This window comes from Stegodyphus dumicola, chromosome 7 (assembly GCF_044657685.1).
Source record: "Stegodyphus dumicola isolate Sdum_Otavi_A_Nest chromosome 7, ASM4465768v1".
NCBI lineage: Eukaryota > Metazoa > Arthropoda > Arachnida > Araneae > Eresidae > Stegodyphus > Stegodyphus dumicola.
Window position 1 is genome coordinate 108,403,474 of NC_140774.1, and position 17,499 is coordinate 108,420,972.

The following is a 17,499-nucleotide window of genomic DNA, read 5'->3' on the forward strand; positions in this document are numbered from 1 at the left end:
TAGAGGAACTCCTCCTTGGTTGAGTATCCCTGCTCTAATATGTATAATGCACGATATATGTGTTGTTGTTAAAGATTTCGATTGACAGTCAGCTACTAGTACGTTTTAAGAGGACTCAAAAATGTTATGGGAATTTGATATGTCGTAGGGTTACAGAGTTGCTCAGATCTAATGTTGCTTAAAAGTCAACTAAATTGCGAAAATGACATGCAAGTGCACAAATTTTGAATCTCAGACATTTGAAAAAGAGAGAACACGAGGAAATCTATGGCAAAATGAAATCAGATTCCTGAGAAAGTAAAATTAAATAAATCTTTTTTTATATGTACTTGAAGTGTAAATATTTGAAGTTTGTTACATTTAAAGAAGAGTATACGAAGTTTATTCTACCAATATAACTCAAATACATAACTTATTTAGTAATAATTGAATTTAGGTCCATCTGATCCAGAAAATCCCAACCTTATCAAGCTGACTATCACCATTCCACATTGGGATGGCATGTTGCCGGTGATCTCGACAAGGAAGCTGACCAACTTCGAATTGACTCTTAGCCCGGACGGACTGCGAGTAGGAACCCATAAATGCTCAAATCTTTTGGATTATTATGAGCTGGAGACTAAGCATGGTTTCTTAACTAACGCCACCAAGAATCCCAACGTGGTTGGAGAAGTGGAGCCATACCAGCACAGTGCTCAAATGAGGAGTGAACCTACTTTGAGGTAGGCATGGAATTCCTTTAAAATAGCTCGTCATTAACGAACTTTGAAAACCAACAAATCGTCGAAAGGGTTTTTTTATTAAACTATTCGAAACAGAAAAGTTTCTAAAGTTAACATTTTAAGACAGAAGGAAATGACATTATATAATTTTCTTCTTAACAGCCATTCGACAGAAAATGTCGACGTTTGAAAAACTTTCAGTTAACTCCTTTAGGTTATTTTTCTGTCTTTCACTATATCTTACTAACTCAAAATTAACTTACGTAACCCAGGAAATTAAAATGTCAGAGTTGATGGAAACTCGACGATAATGCATTTTTCTAGCATTTTTAAAACTGGCATCCTTTTCGAATCTGCTGTATATGAGTATTTAGCTTTTTAATTTTTTTTTTTTTAATCAGCGGCCGAGCGGTAAAGTCGCTGAACACTGGTAGTTCGGTCCGAGGTTCGAATCCCGCGAACGGGCTGGCTGCATGGGCGTTTTCGTGGTTTTCTCCATGTGTAACGTGTATACGAGCCAGTTTGCCTTAGAAAGTCCTCCACGAAGGCATCCCTCCTCTTAGGCAGATAGCCCTCGAGGCTTTACCATAATCACACACACACACTTTTTAATTTTTTTATTGTACATTTGTTATGACTATGGTCGAGTGACTGACGAATAATCGAGGTTCCGCATACTCTCAAAAGCAGAGAACTGAACTGCTTTATAGACTTGTCAACATACTGTATTGAGTATTATATTTAAGCAACAGGCTGGCCAGAATTTTAAAACTTTGACAACAGTCTTGGATCCAGTATCTTAAAATTCATATTTTTTCATTGCTTTGGAAATACAACGGAGACTTGATTTGTAGTATACGAAATTTAACTTTTGTAACATTTGAGGCAGTCATGAAGATCTTATAAGCTTATAAAATATTAAGACACGATAAATTACAATAAAGCAATGTATGCAAAAAGGAAATAAATTAAAAATGAGCGCTTTTATATTATGAAAAGTACAAAAAAAGTATTTAGTTTTAATAGACACTGAGTTTTAATATTGAATGCATAAATATTACCTATTTGAGGTACATGCAAGCGGCAGAAGTAGCTAATTCTTCAATGTTATCTTAAAACACTCACTGTTTATACTTTTCATATTGAAATTGCAATAAAGTATGGTGTTATTTGATATAATTGTATTGAAAACAGGAATCATACTTTTATTGCACATTAATGAAAATGTATTGTTTAAAAATACCAACAAAGAGTCAACCTTTTCTACCCCTACTTTGCAGCTAACAGAGTTTCCAGTTAAATTTTCCAACAGTGCTCTTTTGAATGAGAACATTTCGTCAGTAGCCGATTTAATTGGTTTAAAATTATTATCAGACTAATTTATAATCTTTCAATAACACCATCATCTAACCGACTCTTAAATGTCAAATTTAATGTAAGCAAAAATTTAGTATACTCCCTCTAGTTAACAAATCCTTTGTCTCTTTGATCATTTTTAGAGGTCAATGATACCATCATATAAACTTACTGGCTTTCTTTCATGAATCATTTGTCTTTCATGAATTGATTTTAAAAAACTAAGCTGAAAACTATTACGCTTAAAAATAATCTACTTCAGGTATAAGCGAAATCGAAAAGCGCCCTGCATTAAATAATACCTTGAGGATGATTATTTCTGATGATAGTGAAGATCAACTATTACAACAGATATAGAAATTAATTATTATACATTAAATAAAGAATTATAATGTTTTAGATAAAAAAATTCTTTGCAAACTTTTGAATTAATGATGAATTAGGTTTAAAAAATAACAGTTATTCGCGAAGTAATTTTGTGATATATTTTTAGCAGCTTTAGGCGTCATAAAAGCAAAGAAATTACTAAAATCTCCTTTCCAAATACCTAAGCTTTAAAAAAAAGATGTTAATAATGCACTGTTTTTCTTTACAGGTTTTATCGCAATCTTGATTTGGAAGCATGCATGTGGGAATTTAGCTCTTATTATGATATGTCCGAACTGGTGAACGAATGTGGAGGAACTATTGCTACGGATGGTCAAGTAAGTTAATTTATTTTTCTTCGCTATGTGATTTATTTAGGGTGGCACAACTGATACTTTTATTAACAGTCATGTAATTTTTATCAGCATCATTTCATATCTATCTAAAACGCTATTTTAAGTGCTACAGCTTTCACCTTTCTGACATGAAGTCCAGACTTCGAAATCACGTCCAACGAGTAAACGAAGCTGTTGCAACTCTACACAATGAAAGACCTTTGATTTACAGTCGAACCCCGCTAAAAAAACTTAAAGAGACCGCAAGTTTGGTTCTTTGTATCTAATTCGATACAAAAAGCAGACTGTCTCACAAAAATATAAAAACACTGTTTTTTTATTTTGTATTATATAATTTATATTTTATGAAATAATTATTTGTATGAAATTTTATTTTGTATGAAATATTTGTATGAAAGCGAACAACAAAACATGTTAGCGAATTCCTTTAATTTTTACTTCAGATATGGATGGTTGCAAAGAAAAGATTCAATAATTTGTGTAAAGAATATCCTATGAATTTATTATATCCTAATTTAAAAGACCTAAAGTACAAAATCTCCATTCGGAGGAAGAACTTGGTTAGCATTTTTACCGAAACAAAAATAAAAACTGACAAGGATAAAAAAATTTCATTTCCTAAAAGAATGATCAACTATGTAATCCAAAATAATAAATTCCCTACTTCCTGAATAGTGAAAATTCAGAATTCCAAAATTTCCATCATAGTATCAATTTTAAATAGTCTGCGTCTTACAACTTAGTTAAAGAACTTCAATGAAATCAAAGAACTCACTTACGTTCTTTGGTTTAACACTTGCACCATATACAAAGAACGTCATATGGTGGCCTAAGATTGACTTACTGAATTCTCTTTCTCCTGTACTGGGTGTCAGACCTACTTGGCATAAACCAACAGTTTAGAACACTAAAAGAAGTGGTGTTTAACATAAAAGAAAAGCAATGTAAAGTTGTTTTTCTTTATGAAACGAATGTGGAATATAGCTCCTGACATCCTAAACATGGGTGATTTTAAAGGTTACTAATTCTTTCATTAAAACCTGCAGAAATGTTTAAATTACACGAAAAATACAAAAGCATTTCAGTGAAAGATATTCATTTGATTCGTTATATTCAATTTCTTAGTTTTAGAATTCACTATAACAATATAAAATAACATTAAATATGTAGGAAATTAGACTGGACCAAAATGTTCCTTCGTTATATTTGGACTTTCGTTATAACGGAGTTTGACTGTAGAATCTAAATCATAACAGAAATTCCTCATCAATATAAAGAGCTATTTTATCAGATCATTTGAAAATTCTACTCATATTTATCTCTCAACTCCATTAAAATATGTTTGATTTCTCATATAAATCGTGCGTTTTCATACTAATAAAAACCTAAACATTTTAGCTACATACGGATCAGTTTTCCTTTTTACGAGATAACAATTTTCCTTTTTAATTTATGAAAACTATTGCTTTAAAAATGGTTAGTACGAAGTAAAAATGCTAGCAGGTTTGAATTCAAAGTGCAGTGTGAAGTAAATTTTTCAGAATATGCTATAAGGCTATAGACTATAATTAATATACATTACCGACTAAAAGAGTTCAATTTTTGTCTACAAAAATTTTGTGTAAACACGAAGAAAAGGAATGTTAGGCGTGTTTTAGATGATAAATTAGCATTCATAATGACGTTTTCAAAGGGCTGGCTGGGACAATCCATAACTAACATATGTATAAAACCATCATTTAACTCTTGGTAACAGAGGGATATCTTAATTCAATAACCTTAATGAACGGGGAAAATAAAAATATTAAATATGTTTTCACAATTTAGCGTATCCCTAACCGAAAAAGGCAGCAAAATACAGTACCTAGTGTCCTATCTTTCATCATTTCAGCAAAATGAAATGAAAATTACTTGATTGGATGCGACCTGCGACAAAAAAAAAAGTACATTCTGTACGGTTACACTCACAGTTATCGCCATCAAACTATCGCTAAACGATTTCAAAGAAATACTTTAATCCTGAAATGGTATCACTTCTCTCAGGACTTTGCAGAGCGGTTAGTTATTTACAATTTGCTGTCAATTTTTTATAAGGATTCGATAAATATTCACTTGCTTTCGATATTTCTTTTAAAATACTAGAATAGAGACAACCCTCGAAACTAAAAATCAAGAACACTATAGCGGCTTAATACAAAGGCTCCTTGCAGAATATAACACGTGCAGTTATCAAAATATTCCCAGCAGTTGCAGAAATGTTGCAAAAAGAAAAATGCTTTTTTTTTATATTAATTTTTTTAAGGACGCTTCATTCTCAAAATACGGAAACCAATTTAGAAATTGTCGCAGGAATTTCTTGATAATTAAGTTACAAAATGAAATTATCCTTTTTCTAATAATGAAACTCAAATGAAAAATTTCACATTTCAGGTGTTAAATCTTGTACAGTCATACGTATCTGTCCGTGTACCGCTGTATGTATCGTACATATTTCACTCCCCTGTCGCCACAGGAGGCTGGCAGCACAACGATCTGAGTTCTCAATTGAGACTGACTTTTGTGTACGATACTGCCATCCTTTGGCAACATGGCATTGGAGCACCAGAAGAATCTCATCTCCAGGGTAATACACAGTTATATGATTTGTAATAAATATTTTAACCAGTGTTGTAGCTGGTAGATAATCAAAAAAAAAAAAAAAACATGTGTCATGTTAACATTTTTTTTTTTGTTCTAAAAGTGTTCAATTTCTAAATATTCATGTAAGATTAGATTCCTTTCTTGATGCACATATTGTCTACTTACAATAATGACTGCCCATTTAAACTGATTTATAATGAATATCAAAGACAGAGCATCTTCCTTACTATCGTATTTCAAGAAATAATAAACAGCGTTGGTGTTTCATTAGAAATTTTCATATTTCAATATGCAAGATGTTCCAGAAAATATTTCTACAAGCTTTATTTCCTTTAATTATTGATCATAGATAGGTTACTAATCCCCAGAGGTAAAACATATCGCTAGAAGATTTGTACATATGGGGCACTGAAGTATTTTCTCAGCTGAGAGGAAAAAATCGTGTTTCTTCTTTGCTGTTAAAAAATGTGTATTTTGACCAAATGATTTCTTCACTTGCTGGCCTATGTGACAATGTAGAATCTCCGATGAGTTCTAAAAGCAGTTCAAAAATTCGTGTGAAGCATAACAGTCGCTTAACTCTCCCACGTAAATAAAATTTGTTATTGCAGCATGTAATCAATATCAATTATTTAATTGTAACACAACGTTTCTTAAACTATAGGCTACCTCTATCTAACAAGAATGACTATAGGGCAGGATGGGAAACTGCTGGTGAATTTTAGAACAGAGCCCAGGTTTAGAGGCCAGTTTGTTCTTAGCCATCCTGGTAAGTATATTTTATGTGTTTGAAAGCTTATTCACTGTTCGCTAAATGTGCATTCTGAATGTTAGTCATGTTAGAAAGTTCTAAATTAACAGGTTAATGTAAAATTACCTCTACGCGTAGAGATACTAATAATAAAATACGCAATCAGAAAGTCTATCTGAAGTCCTTTGTTTTTGCTCTCTTTCTAGATTCCGGGTTTACCTCAATGGTTCTAGCACCTGATCATCTGGACTTGACGTTCACATTGGAGCTTGTACGTACAGAACCCACATTTGCTCAACCAGAACAAGAGTGGCAGTTTGTCTCTGATTATGCAGTAAGTTAACAACATTTTATTATACATTCCTAAATTCAGATTGCTAAAACAGAATACTGTAGATCTGTTTGTATTTAGATCATGTAAATACTTCTAATTTTTAGGGAAGTAAGCAAACTTAAATACGTTAGGTATTCCCGATGAATGTCCACCAGTTACGATACTTCTATATTGAAAAGCTGTTTGTAAAGAATTACATGTAAAGAATAAATGTAAGTGGTGTAGAATAGATGTAAAAGAGTTTTATGGAAAGGTAAAGTTTCAGAATTCACAGTCCAAAAATATTCGAGGTTTCGATAGCAAGACAAAAATGTGCAGTTTCTAAAAATTAAAGTAAACAAACTTATTGAGAGTGAGTGAAGACAAACAAAAAGGGACCTAAGCTAATGAGGTATCGAAAAGTAAAGTTGGAAGAAAGATTATTTTATCTTTTACAAAATGATAACAACTTGGCGGAATCAGGAAGAGGATCTAAAAAAAAGCAACTCACGGTCAACATATCCTACGAACGTGTGGCAGAGCTGAGTACTTGGATTCTAGACCACAGAAAAGCGGGAATTTCAGTCTCTACAAAAATGATTATTCATCAAGCGAAATCGATAATTATGATTCTTCTATCAAATATTATTGATTTTGACCAAATCTAATATCAGTTACCTATGTAAGAATGAATTTTGTGATGAGCGTTAAAAGTACTAATTCCCATCTATATTACACATATATTACACATTTGAGATATGCCCTCCAGATAGATCATTTGGAACTCTTAATTGCAAACAGTCATTTTCTTCGTCTTCACCGTATAAAGAATATGATCTTTATTATATTTAGTAATAGAGAATAAGAAGAATAAAAATATAAAATACCGTATTTGCCGGCATATAAGGCGCGCTTTTTCTCTTTGAAAATGGGTCTGAAAAACGGGTGCGTCTTATTCGCCGATATTCAATTTTTGATTACATTCATTTCTGGAAATTTCCTATATTCGGAGTTATGCGATTTTTTTTCTGTTTCCTTGCGGAGTGTGAGTTTAGTGAATGCGCATGCACTATCATCGACAATCATAGCTGGGTTCGTTTTAACTTTTCAATTTTTGTGAAAGACTTTTAAGAGTATGAAATTTCTGTTCAATTTCCTTAAATTTGTTGGCAAGTTATGGCTCAAAATCAACGTTGGCATTGCTATAACATAACATACAAGCTACATGTTTTTGTGGATGCTAAAGAACATGGAAATAGGGCTGCATAGAGGCATTTTGGGCAACCCCCGACTGAGAAAATGATAACAACTTGGCGGAATCAGGATGAGGATCTTAAAAAAAGCAACTCACAGTCAACATATCCTACGAACGTGTGGCAGAGCTGAGTACTTGGATTCTAGACCACAGAAAAGCGGGAATTTCAATCTCTACAAAAATAATTATTCATCAAGCGAAAGAGATAGCAACTGATAGAGAGATTGTCGATTTTACTGGATCAACATCATGGTGTTCAAGATTCATAAAGGGACAACAACTATGTATGCGAACTAAAACATTAATATCGCAAAAAATGCCGGAAGAGTATGAAGAAAAAATTGCAGAACATTTGAATGCAGTCTTCAAATTTTGAGGTTACACCATCAGGAAGAAGGAAAAGGCCTAGCATTTCACAAGCTTGTGAATGGGTCAAAGCTTCTTGGGATGCTGTGAAAAGAGAGACAGTGTTTAAATCATTTAAGAAGGGCATTAGTAATGCACTGTATGGTACAGAAGACAGTTTGTTATATGAGGACTCAGATGTTGATTTAGAAGAGGTTTCAAGTGACTCTTCATTTAGCTCTGGAGATAAATGTCTGGGCTTTGACGAAGAAGATTAAAAGGTGTTCTTTCTCAGATAGATTTGGTATTTGCAGAAAGTATTACTTCGTATTTCTATTACTTTATATTTAAAATACTGTAAATTTATTGTAATGATCAGTAATAAAGTTTTATGTTTCAAAAATGTGTATAAAAAAGGGGTGCGTCTTATATGCCGGCAAGTACGGTAAATAGAGAATGAATCATTATAATACATGAGGGTTGCCTCTACCCTTTCGATTTGCTTTGTAGATGAATACGTTTCATTGAATATAAACCTACTATTTTCGTGTCCTGTGAATATTTGCAAAGCTTGTCAAAATATGATTTTACGAAATGTCACTTTATGGTTTCTTTATGTAATATTTTTACGTAAACATAATCACATATGGTAAATTTAAAAAATTATTGCTTTTTTACCTACGTGTTTCGACAGTCTGGTAAAATATTATGAAATCCCATTAATGATTGGTTATATTTCTTACGTATTTTATTCTACAAACGATATTTGAAAGGAAGTAATGAATTTGAACCTCCTTTATAAATTTCGCTCTAAAATTGTGTAAGTTGTAATGATTTTGATTGCACATAAATTCCGTAATGTTAATAGTATTAATGATAAGATATGATGTAAGTTATTTTAAAGATTTCTCTTTTACTGCAATTGTTATAGTCTTTGTTCTTATTTATGTAACTTAATTTTTAATTTTATTCTTAACTACTGTTAAAAATTCACGAAACTTAAAAAAGGAAATGATAACGCTAACGTAGATTCTGGAAGATATTTCTAAAACTTAAGAGTAACCCTTTTTGATTTCAAACATATATGTAAAATAAAAATTAAAGAAATGATTTAAGTCTTTCATTAATATTCGTAACAGAACGTACAGAAGAGATTAAACGTTTCATTAGCTTGTGAGAAATAAAAAAAGTAAAATCATCTATTTGGTTTTTATGTATTTGAATTTAAAAATAAAAGTTAGATATAAATATATTCAAAAAATTAAAACTGAATGTCAAAATTTCTTAAGTCCGCTAACGCAAACTAATAAGCGCATATGCATTCTAATAATCAGTTCGAGACCTGTTCAATAAGTAACAAATAAAGCTAGCTTGTTACCTCCAATACAAAATTTATATGATGAAATATGTGAGCAAATAATTCTTATAATTTCATAAGAGAATAATGTTATGCAAAAATTAATAATATTTGAGCTTTGTACTTACGTATTAGCGCAGTGTGATAATTTATTCTAGAATATTTTCTAGATTTTTTCTGGAATGGCTTATAATTGATAAACATTATTCTGACATATTATTTAATATATATTTTAACTTTTAATTAAATATTTATTTAGAAAATCAACCAATAAGCTTACTTACAAGTGTGGGGGGGGTTTCTTTGGTTGTGTTGGAAATTTTATGTCGATGGCTTTATGAATAAATTAAAAGCAGCTGTTCTGCAGTTTCTTCCACTGAAGAGATTTATTACAAACGTATATTCTGAGAGTAAAACAAAAATAACATGATTTGCGTATGAAAATTAATAGAACTTGAAATGCAACAAAAAATACTGACAAAACTGGGTACGTTGCTTGTTAATACTAGAGAATTGCTAGACTCATGTTTGCTAGAATTTGGCGCCTTCTGAAGCTTTGGCGATTTCTACCAACGCGATTGCGCTAAAGCGAAAGTACCTCAAGCTTTGTGCATTTCATCTACGTACTGAAATGTATTCATTTTCTAATCAATATATTTCCTTCCAGTTCTAATGTAAATCATTTATCCTGATAGGTTAGAGATTATTCCGGTTTATATCACGTGAAATTAATCCCTTGCACAGTGACAGAGGACGTTGAGTACTCGAACCCTCCTCAATGTAACCCTCGAGATCCTGTAAGTTTCGACTTGCACGTGAGATTCCAACAAGTAAGTGACCCTGTGCCAGCTGAGTATAGCCTCAACACTCAACTTCATCTGATGCGCAAGAGGGATCTATGGCTCTCCAATGGCAGTATGGGCTTTGGAGAAGATAGTGACGCATCTTTTGTGCCAGGTAGGTTTCTGGTAGTCGCTTTTTCTTATTTTACCCTGATTTTAGTTTAAAAAATGCAAAATAATGACTTACAAGAAATATTATAGATAAGAAATTCTTTAGTTACAAAGTACGCAGATGAGTATAATGATTTTCTAATGGCAATTACGTTAAAAAAATTCCATTGGAATGAACTACACAACTGTTCTCATGGATTTATCAACAACTAGAGATATTTAATTTTACAACATGCATATTCAGCGGAAAGAAATTTATTATATAATGTGCTTGTTTTTTGAAGAAAGGAAAAATGTTAAAAAATGAAGTTGATTTCTCGGATTACATTCACAATATAGACACTGCGTAGAACCGACAAATATGATGATACGATGATACGAAAGACACGATGATAAACTATGATGTGTTGTGCGTGATATGATTGTATTATGTACTATTGAACATTATATTCTTATATATTATTATTATACTGTGATTCATTTTATATTCTTTCTCAGTACAGAAAAATCATATACTAATACCATGATGTTTACGAGTTACTTTATTATAAAGATAGACCTGCTCAGAGAATTGCGAAGGAATTTCTGTTACAAAAGGAAGAATGGTCTGAATGTTCGAGAACCTCTGTTAAATTCCTGTTGATGCATCATTTTGTTTTGAATTTTTTTACATTTTGGCCAATCTTTTAAAGAATCCAATAAGTTATACCCTAAAGGTGTACGATTTCAGTTTATGATCGACATTTTTTCTTAAAAATGTGTTGCAATCTACATACGCAAATGTTATTTTATTAGCAATATTTATGAATTGAAAAGTACGGCGGAATAAATATAGATTAATTTTTATTTTATTACCCATTCATTGAAGGGAAGTATGCATCTGCATGTCTCCAAGCAAGCGTTCTTGATTTGGTATATATCATGACAAAGATAATGCTAATGAAATTTCAGTATGAAAATCATACGACGGGAATGATTACAGTTTTCGTAAATGTAAAAAATATTTTAAATGTAAAAAAATAATAGAAAAACCAGATTCACATAAGTAAGTAGATCTAAAACAAAAGTATATATATATATATATGTAAGATAATATATATATATATATATATTGTATGATCTTAAATTCATTTAGTGCGAAAACAAGTTACTACTACTTGCGCAATTGCTGCAAAGTAAGTTAATAATAATTTATTTACTAAAAAATATTGATTAATTGATTATATAATCTCCTAAGTTTAATTATAGTAGGATTATCTTAAAAGAGTGGATCCATACTAGTAAAAATTATAATTTAAACTTGTGGGGTAACCCGTTAATTCTCCCTCTCCATTCTAAGATAAGGTCCCAGTGACTATAGGATAAGGCAGGGGAATTTCCCACATTGGTACAATCAGTAAATTTAATTTGTCCACAGTTAGCGGCATTTTAGTATTCTGGTTCTTTCGGTTTTTTAACTTAGGTTAAAAGTAAGCTATTTAGTGGCTCATCAATATGTTAGAGTTACTTGAAACAAATGTCAGCCTAAAATGTAATATTTAGCATTCAATACATTCGGATTACATAGTTATAACCAGCAGAAATTTCTTCTAGGTATCAACTTTTAGACATTCAGATAGGAAATAATTAAAAATTTGATTTTTTTTCTTTTGCGCTATTATTGTTCGTGTATGTTTTGGTAAATATTTATCAAGTAGAATTTAAAATTGAGTTTTGGGTAAAAAAAATTTCAAGCCCTTTAGCTGCTGTCAGATCGTGCGTTCTGCCGAACTGGAATTTAAGTTTGAGACCACTGGTTTACGAAAAGTTTGATAATCCGATAAAAATTTCTCCGATTATTTACAAAGCGATATTTTTTAGCCATAATATTTTCTCATTTAAGCAAGCAAAAAAAATCAGCATAGGAATTTAAAATATGCTTAATAAACACATATTTGTGCTGGTAACATTCGCTAAATTTTCCAACTTACTACATGATCTAGATTTCATGCGAATGCAATGATTCTAGTTTGTCTTAAGTCAGTGCAATGGAAGTTAATCACAAATGCAAAAATTTTTTTAAAAAAAATACATTTTCCTGCATGACTAGAAGGCTTAGTTGCAATCTCATAAGATCACTTTTGTTTTATCTGGTCTTATCTTTTTTCTTGAAAGATTTGCTACCAGAAAACATATATCTAGCATCACGCTACTTGATCTTCTGTCAACATTCCTAATTCTTTATTTTCCGAGAAAGATCTTACACAGAAGAAACATGATTGGCACATCATCACTTGCTATCACTTTAAGTGATAAATGTTAACTTTTAAATAACTATTCCTATATACGGCTATGTATTCATAAAGGAATTTTTTATAAGAGATTTACTTTGTTTGTAATCCTTTTTTACTGTTTTATGCATTTTTATGTATTAAGACGTTAATGTCAAATGTTATAATTTTATTCTATAAAGGTGTCTAATAAATCATCATCTCATTGCACCTGATAAAGTAAAAAAATGGATACCTGTATGCATAAATTATGAACTCATTATGAATTGCATGTTTATGAATGAATAATCGATGACAGATACAAAGGCATGTGATTTTTCAGCTTGTTAAGGTATTCATACTCGTATTAACAATGAACAAATAAACTGCTGAAACTTCTGGCTGGTAAATCAAGGTAGCAATGTTTCAAATCTTGGTTAGAGAAGAAATGTTATGCAGCTTTTGTAGAAAACATAACGTTTCCTGTATAATTCAAATTTAACATAATCTGAACATTAAGTGATGATCATGAGAGCATTTTGAGGTATCTGAAAATAGTTGCTCTTCTTATATAATGTTTTGTTATTTCTACGTTTTTTCTTATATAAGTGTTTGTTATTATTATATCCATACTCTTTGAGTTTAAAGTCGTTCATTATAGGCGTGTTATTTTACTAATGAAAATAATTTATTCGAAATAATACAACATTTAATTAAAATATATTTTAAAATCATAAATAAATTTTTAGCGTAGGTTTCGAGCCTAAGTCCAAGGCGTTTTAATAATGTTTTTAACTAGAGAAAGTATTCTAATTATTATTTTATTTAATTCCAATATACGTTAATCAAATTTTTAATAACTGAATCTAGGGCTGAATTTCTAGCAGTTCTCAGATGTCTCCACTTGATACAGGGTAAATGTGTATTAATATTATCTTTCTTCATCAGGCCATTAACATCGTTATCACCCATATCGTAGATAATATCAACTTAAGTTCCGTCTATAGAACTGCTCAGCAAAAGTAATAGCTTTTAGTTGGAAACTAGCAGGCTATGCAGCAAATTTTTTCCGGGTATGCAGCAACTTTTTTCCTGGGCATATTTCACCATATAGCAGAAATAAAGAATTTTATTTTCCCGGTGAAAACGAGAGCGCAGTAAATGGAGGCCAGCTTGTAATTGCTTAGGAATCATTACCACCACTGATCTGAGAAAATTTGTCATGCTATGCCCAAAAGGCCAAATGATGAGCACCATTTAATGATGGAGCACTGAGAAAGATAAACTATTTACGCCAAAACTGTTCTTTCATTCTATAATTCATGCATCAGATTAGAAATAGTATTATTTTATTATTCCACTCAGTTGCTTATTATCGTGCTTAAATATATGTATACCACGCTTAATGCTTAAATTTATAGGCGAAAGTTTCATGTGCTATAGAAAGTAATATTAAATTTGTTAATAAACGTATATTTTATTTTTATTTTCTTTCAGGGGATACAGTCTACGGTCGTCTAATGATGGATCCAACTCAAAATCTGGGAGAATCATTTTTTGTGAATGTCGAAAAATGCTTCTTGTGTACTGGAGTCGACGGATACGTGCCTAAATATAAACCACAAAATAATGAATACGGCTGTGTTGCTGATTCCGAAAATTTATTACATTCCTTCAAAATTATTGTGAGTCACTGAATCTTTTTTTAATTCATTTACAAAGCTTTATATTTAAACAGTTCTTTTTCAGCCACATGAGTGCAAATAGTAAACGAAATGTAACCCCAAACGAAAGGTTATCTTTTTGAAATCTCTTACCTTTATGAAAAGCGATGTTTCTTCATTAAAGTTTATCCCGCGAAAAAACGTTCAATGCCGTCATATTTTTTGCTCTAATTTCAAATGTTTTAAACAAAAATCTTATTTTTTATGCCTTATTTTATTTAATTTCTATTGCTGGAGGTTAGGCTTATTTATATTGTATTTGTATTGATATGTTTATGGATTTGTATTTAGATTTCTTATTCATAACGAAGACACTTCGGCATCTGGTACTTGGACTAGTATTGATAAGTCATAATTTCTTATTTCTCAGTTATAAGTTACACTATCCCATTATTTCTTGCCTATTCCACTATTTTTTGTTGCTGTTGTTGATGGTTAAATAGACGAATCATTCTAGATATTCCCGTGTACTTTCTAAATCGCATCAAAAAAACATTCATTTCCAAGGAAATATATGAGACCACTCAAAATCACACACCTTTCATACAAAAATTATTGTCCTGTAAATTATTTGCATCGTAAGGATTGTTCCATTAAAAAAATGTTTTTTCCGCTGTTTTATTAATTTCAAGGCGTAGTATTATTTATTAAGTACAATGCAACTATTTTGAGTATAACAGATATTTATTTTACTTTTATGTTTTATATATTACATGCTATTTAATTTTTAAAATTATTTATTGCATAAGATATTTTCTTCCTCCTTTCTGCATGCCTTCTTGGTGTAACGGTAGCATACCACGGCGCGTATTCGAGAGGTCCGTGTTCGAGTCCCGCCGAGGGCACTGCACATTTTTATAACACCTGCTTCAAAAAAACATAATGTCTCTACAGTGGCGCTCGAACTAAAAGATGGTGTATGATGATTCTTCACCAGGATTTGGCGATTGGGTCTCCTCATTCCCAGTCTCTCTTTAAAAGGGGGGTATACAAGGTGTTTTCTCCCTCCTTTCTGCATGCCTTCGTGGTGTAACGGTAACACACTCGGCCCGTATTCTAGAGGTCCAATTTCGAGTCCCGGCGACGGCATACCACATTTTTCATTTACTCTATCATCAAAATAACCTAATGACTCTACAGTTACTTTCTGACCGTATTCTTTGGGACAAGTAATGAATTTCCAGAGCGTGTCAGATCGAAGACTGTCTTTTTCATGTGCTCTTATGTTGAAATTCAGATTTTACGGTTAAAACACTCTGCAATATACTTTCTATTTTGATTCTTTCATCAATGTCAGTAGCTCTTCCACTGCAGCTGCAAGGCTTCTTCTTAATGAAGTACGTTTTAGAAATAGAATACTTTCTTGATTTTTTCATGTCTTTTCATACCCTTTGCGTCGACGACGATTATGCCCCTTTACGTTTGCTTCAACATTAGCAAATTCTCTGTCACAATAGCGTTTGGCTCAGGTTATTAATTTTTTAAATTTCTCAATGGTTTCCGTAGAATCGCAAGTCCCTCTTCATACTTTCAACTGCGTTTCTTCCCCATAGCTTTATAAAAAGAATGAAAATAAATTGACTTAATAAAAACCGTATGACAGTATAAAAATTGTGTTTTAGAAAAGGAGAAGGTAACGTACCCAAAACCCCTCTCCACGCTTCTATCTCCTTAATTCGATTATACAAACGTATAATTGGAGAACCATTTATATAAAAAATTACTTCCTTCGAATCGAGAAACTTTTTATACACTCTCAGAGATTTTGATACTTTGAAGAGCAGTTTTTATTCCCTCGCATCGGCTATTTATGAAGTTCTTTCCTTTTAATTATTTTTAGTAGGTTGTACATAGAACTACTAGAAAGATTCATATGTAAGAAACATAGGTAGGAAAACCTAGAAAAGACATAAAAACGATTAGTTAGTGTATCTTACCACTGTCCTTCAAATGATAAGCAATCAGACCTCGATCTGTACCTGTTATGTAAAATATCTTCTGAAGACTCTTTATTCTTCAAGCGTTCTACTTTAGTCTTTACCACGTAAAATGCTATTCATCACCTAGTTTTTGAATGTAGAAACTAGATATTTGTTTATGAACACGTGAACGTGTTTTTGCCAACGATAGTATTAGACCATCATTCCTATTCACATGAATGTTCGCCTACCTGGTGCATTCTAACAAGCTAAATTATTTATTTATATGAAGTTCTAGTAATTTTATAATTTTTTATTTCTTCAATTTCATCAATATCACAATTTAGTTTTCCAACGCAATCCCCGGTTAATTGAATGCACTTATCAACATTGCCTCCTCAATCCATCTGTCTATGACATGGTTAAACTTTTAAATCGAACACTAATGTTTTTTCCCCAACTGTGGAAACAGATGTAGAAGCAGAAATGTGGTTTCAGAATACTTTTCTAAAGCTTTTTACAGCTTCTTTCTGGAAAAAAAAAGTTTGCTCTTAACATCTTCTACGGTTTCAAAAACAATGCTAAAAATATGTGCCTGTATCACTCAAACACCTGAATCATATTAAAGAATATGTCATGGGATAACTACATAAACATGTCGAGACTTGACTCTGGCCAATAGCGTTGCTTATAAGTTCCAGGAATTGAACTAGAGTTCAGTTCCTAGAACTTCAGAAACATCGCTCGTACAAGCAGTGACATATCTCGAGTAATTCGACCATACGATTAATTTCGATTCCACCATACGATAAATTCTTATTATATTATTATTCATTTGCACTTATGGGATTAATGAACAAAACATTAATTAGTGATAAATAATGAATTAATTAAAAAGAATAAATTAAAAAGCTACTAATTGATTGTATTTATTAGTAAAAGTATTCTATTTAAAATACGAATCTGTTTTTGCTTTAACCATGCGTACTGCACTTGTATTCCTAATACTTTATTGTTATAGGACAAAGGAGCCCCACGATCGGTAACCAAAGAATTTCGCAATGTTCCATTCAATGCAGTTTTGGCATCTGACGATCCCAACAAGGAAGTTCAGGCTTTGAGAAAACAAGCTGCTGCTGATGGCTTCTATTTTGATTCTGCTCCATTATTTCAGGTATAAAGTTTGTTACCAA

At 31.7% G+C, this 17,499-nt stretch overlaps 2 protein-coding genes across 2 annotated transcripts in view; one reads left to right on the forward strand and one right to left on the reverse strand.

Annotated features, from left to right (window-relative positions):
• LOC118197265 (FRAS1-related extracellular matrix protein 2-like) overlaps positions 1 to 17,499 on the forward strand; it is a 175,752-nt gene that overhangs the window by 152,500 nt on the left and 5,753 nt on the right. Inside the window, exons 17-24 of the mRNA XM_085820699.1 lie at positions 437 to 722; positions 2,674 to 2,782; positions 5,231 to 5,423; positions 6,105 to 6,209; positions 6,398 to 6,525; positions 10,157 to 10,418; positions 14,161 to 14,348; positions 17,328 to 17,480. Of these exons, the coding sequence (XP_085676825.1) occupies positions 437 to 722; positions 2,674 to 2,782; positions 5,231 to 5,423; positions 6,105 to 6,209; positions 6,398 to 6,525; positions 10,157 to 10,418; positions 14,161 to 14,348; positions 17,328 to 17,480 (1,424 nt within the window). The remainder of the gene's footprint in view (positions 1 to 436; positions 723 to 2,673; positions 2,783 to 5,230; positions 5,424 to 6,104; positions 6,210 to 6,397; positions 6,526 to 10,156; positions 10,419 to 14,160; positions 14,349 to 17,327; positions 17,481 to 17,499) is intronic.
• LOC118195307 (uncharacterized) overlaps positions 1 to 17,499 on the reverse strand; it is a 196,256-nt gene that overhangs the window by 3,450 nt on the left and 175,307 nt on the right. The gene's annotated exons all lie outside the window — the stretch shown is intronic.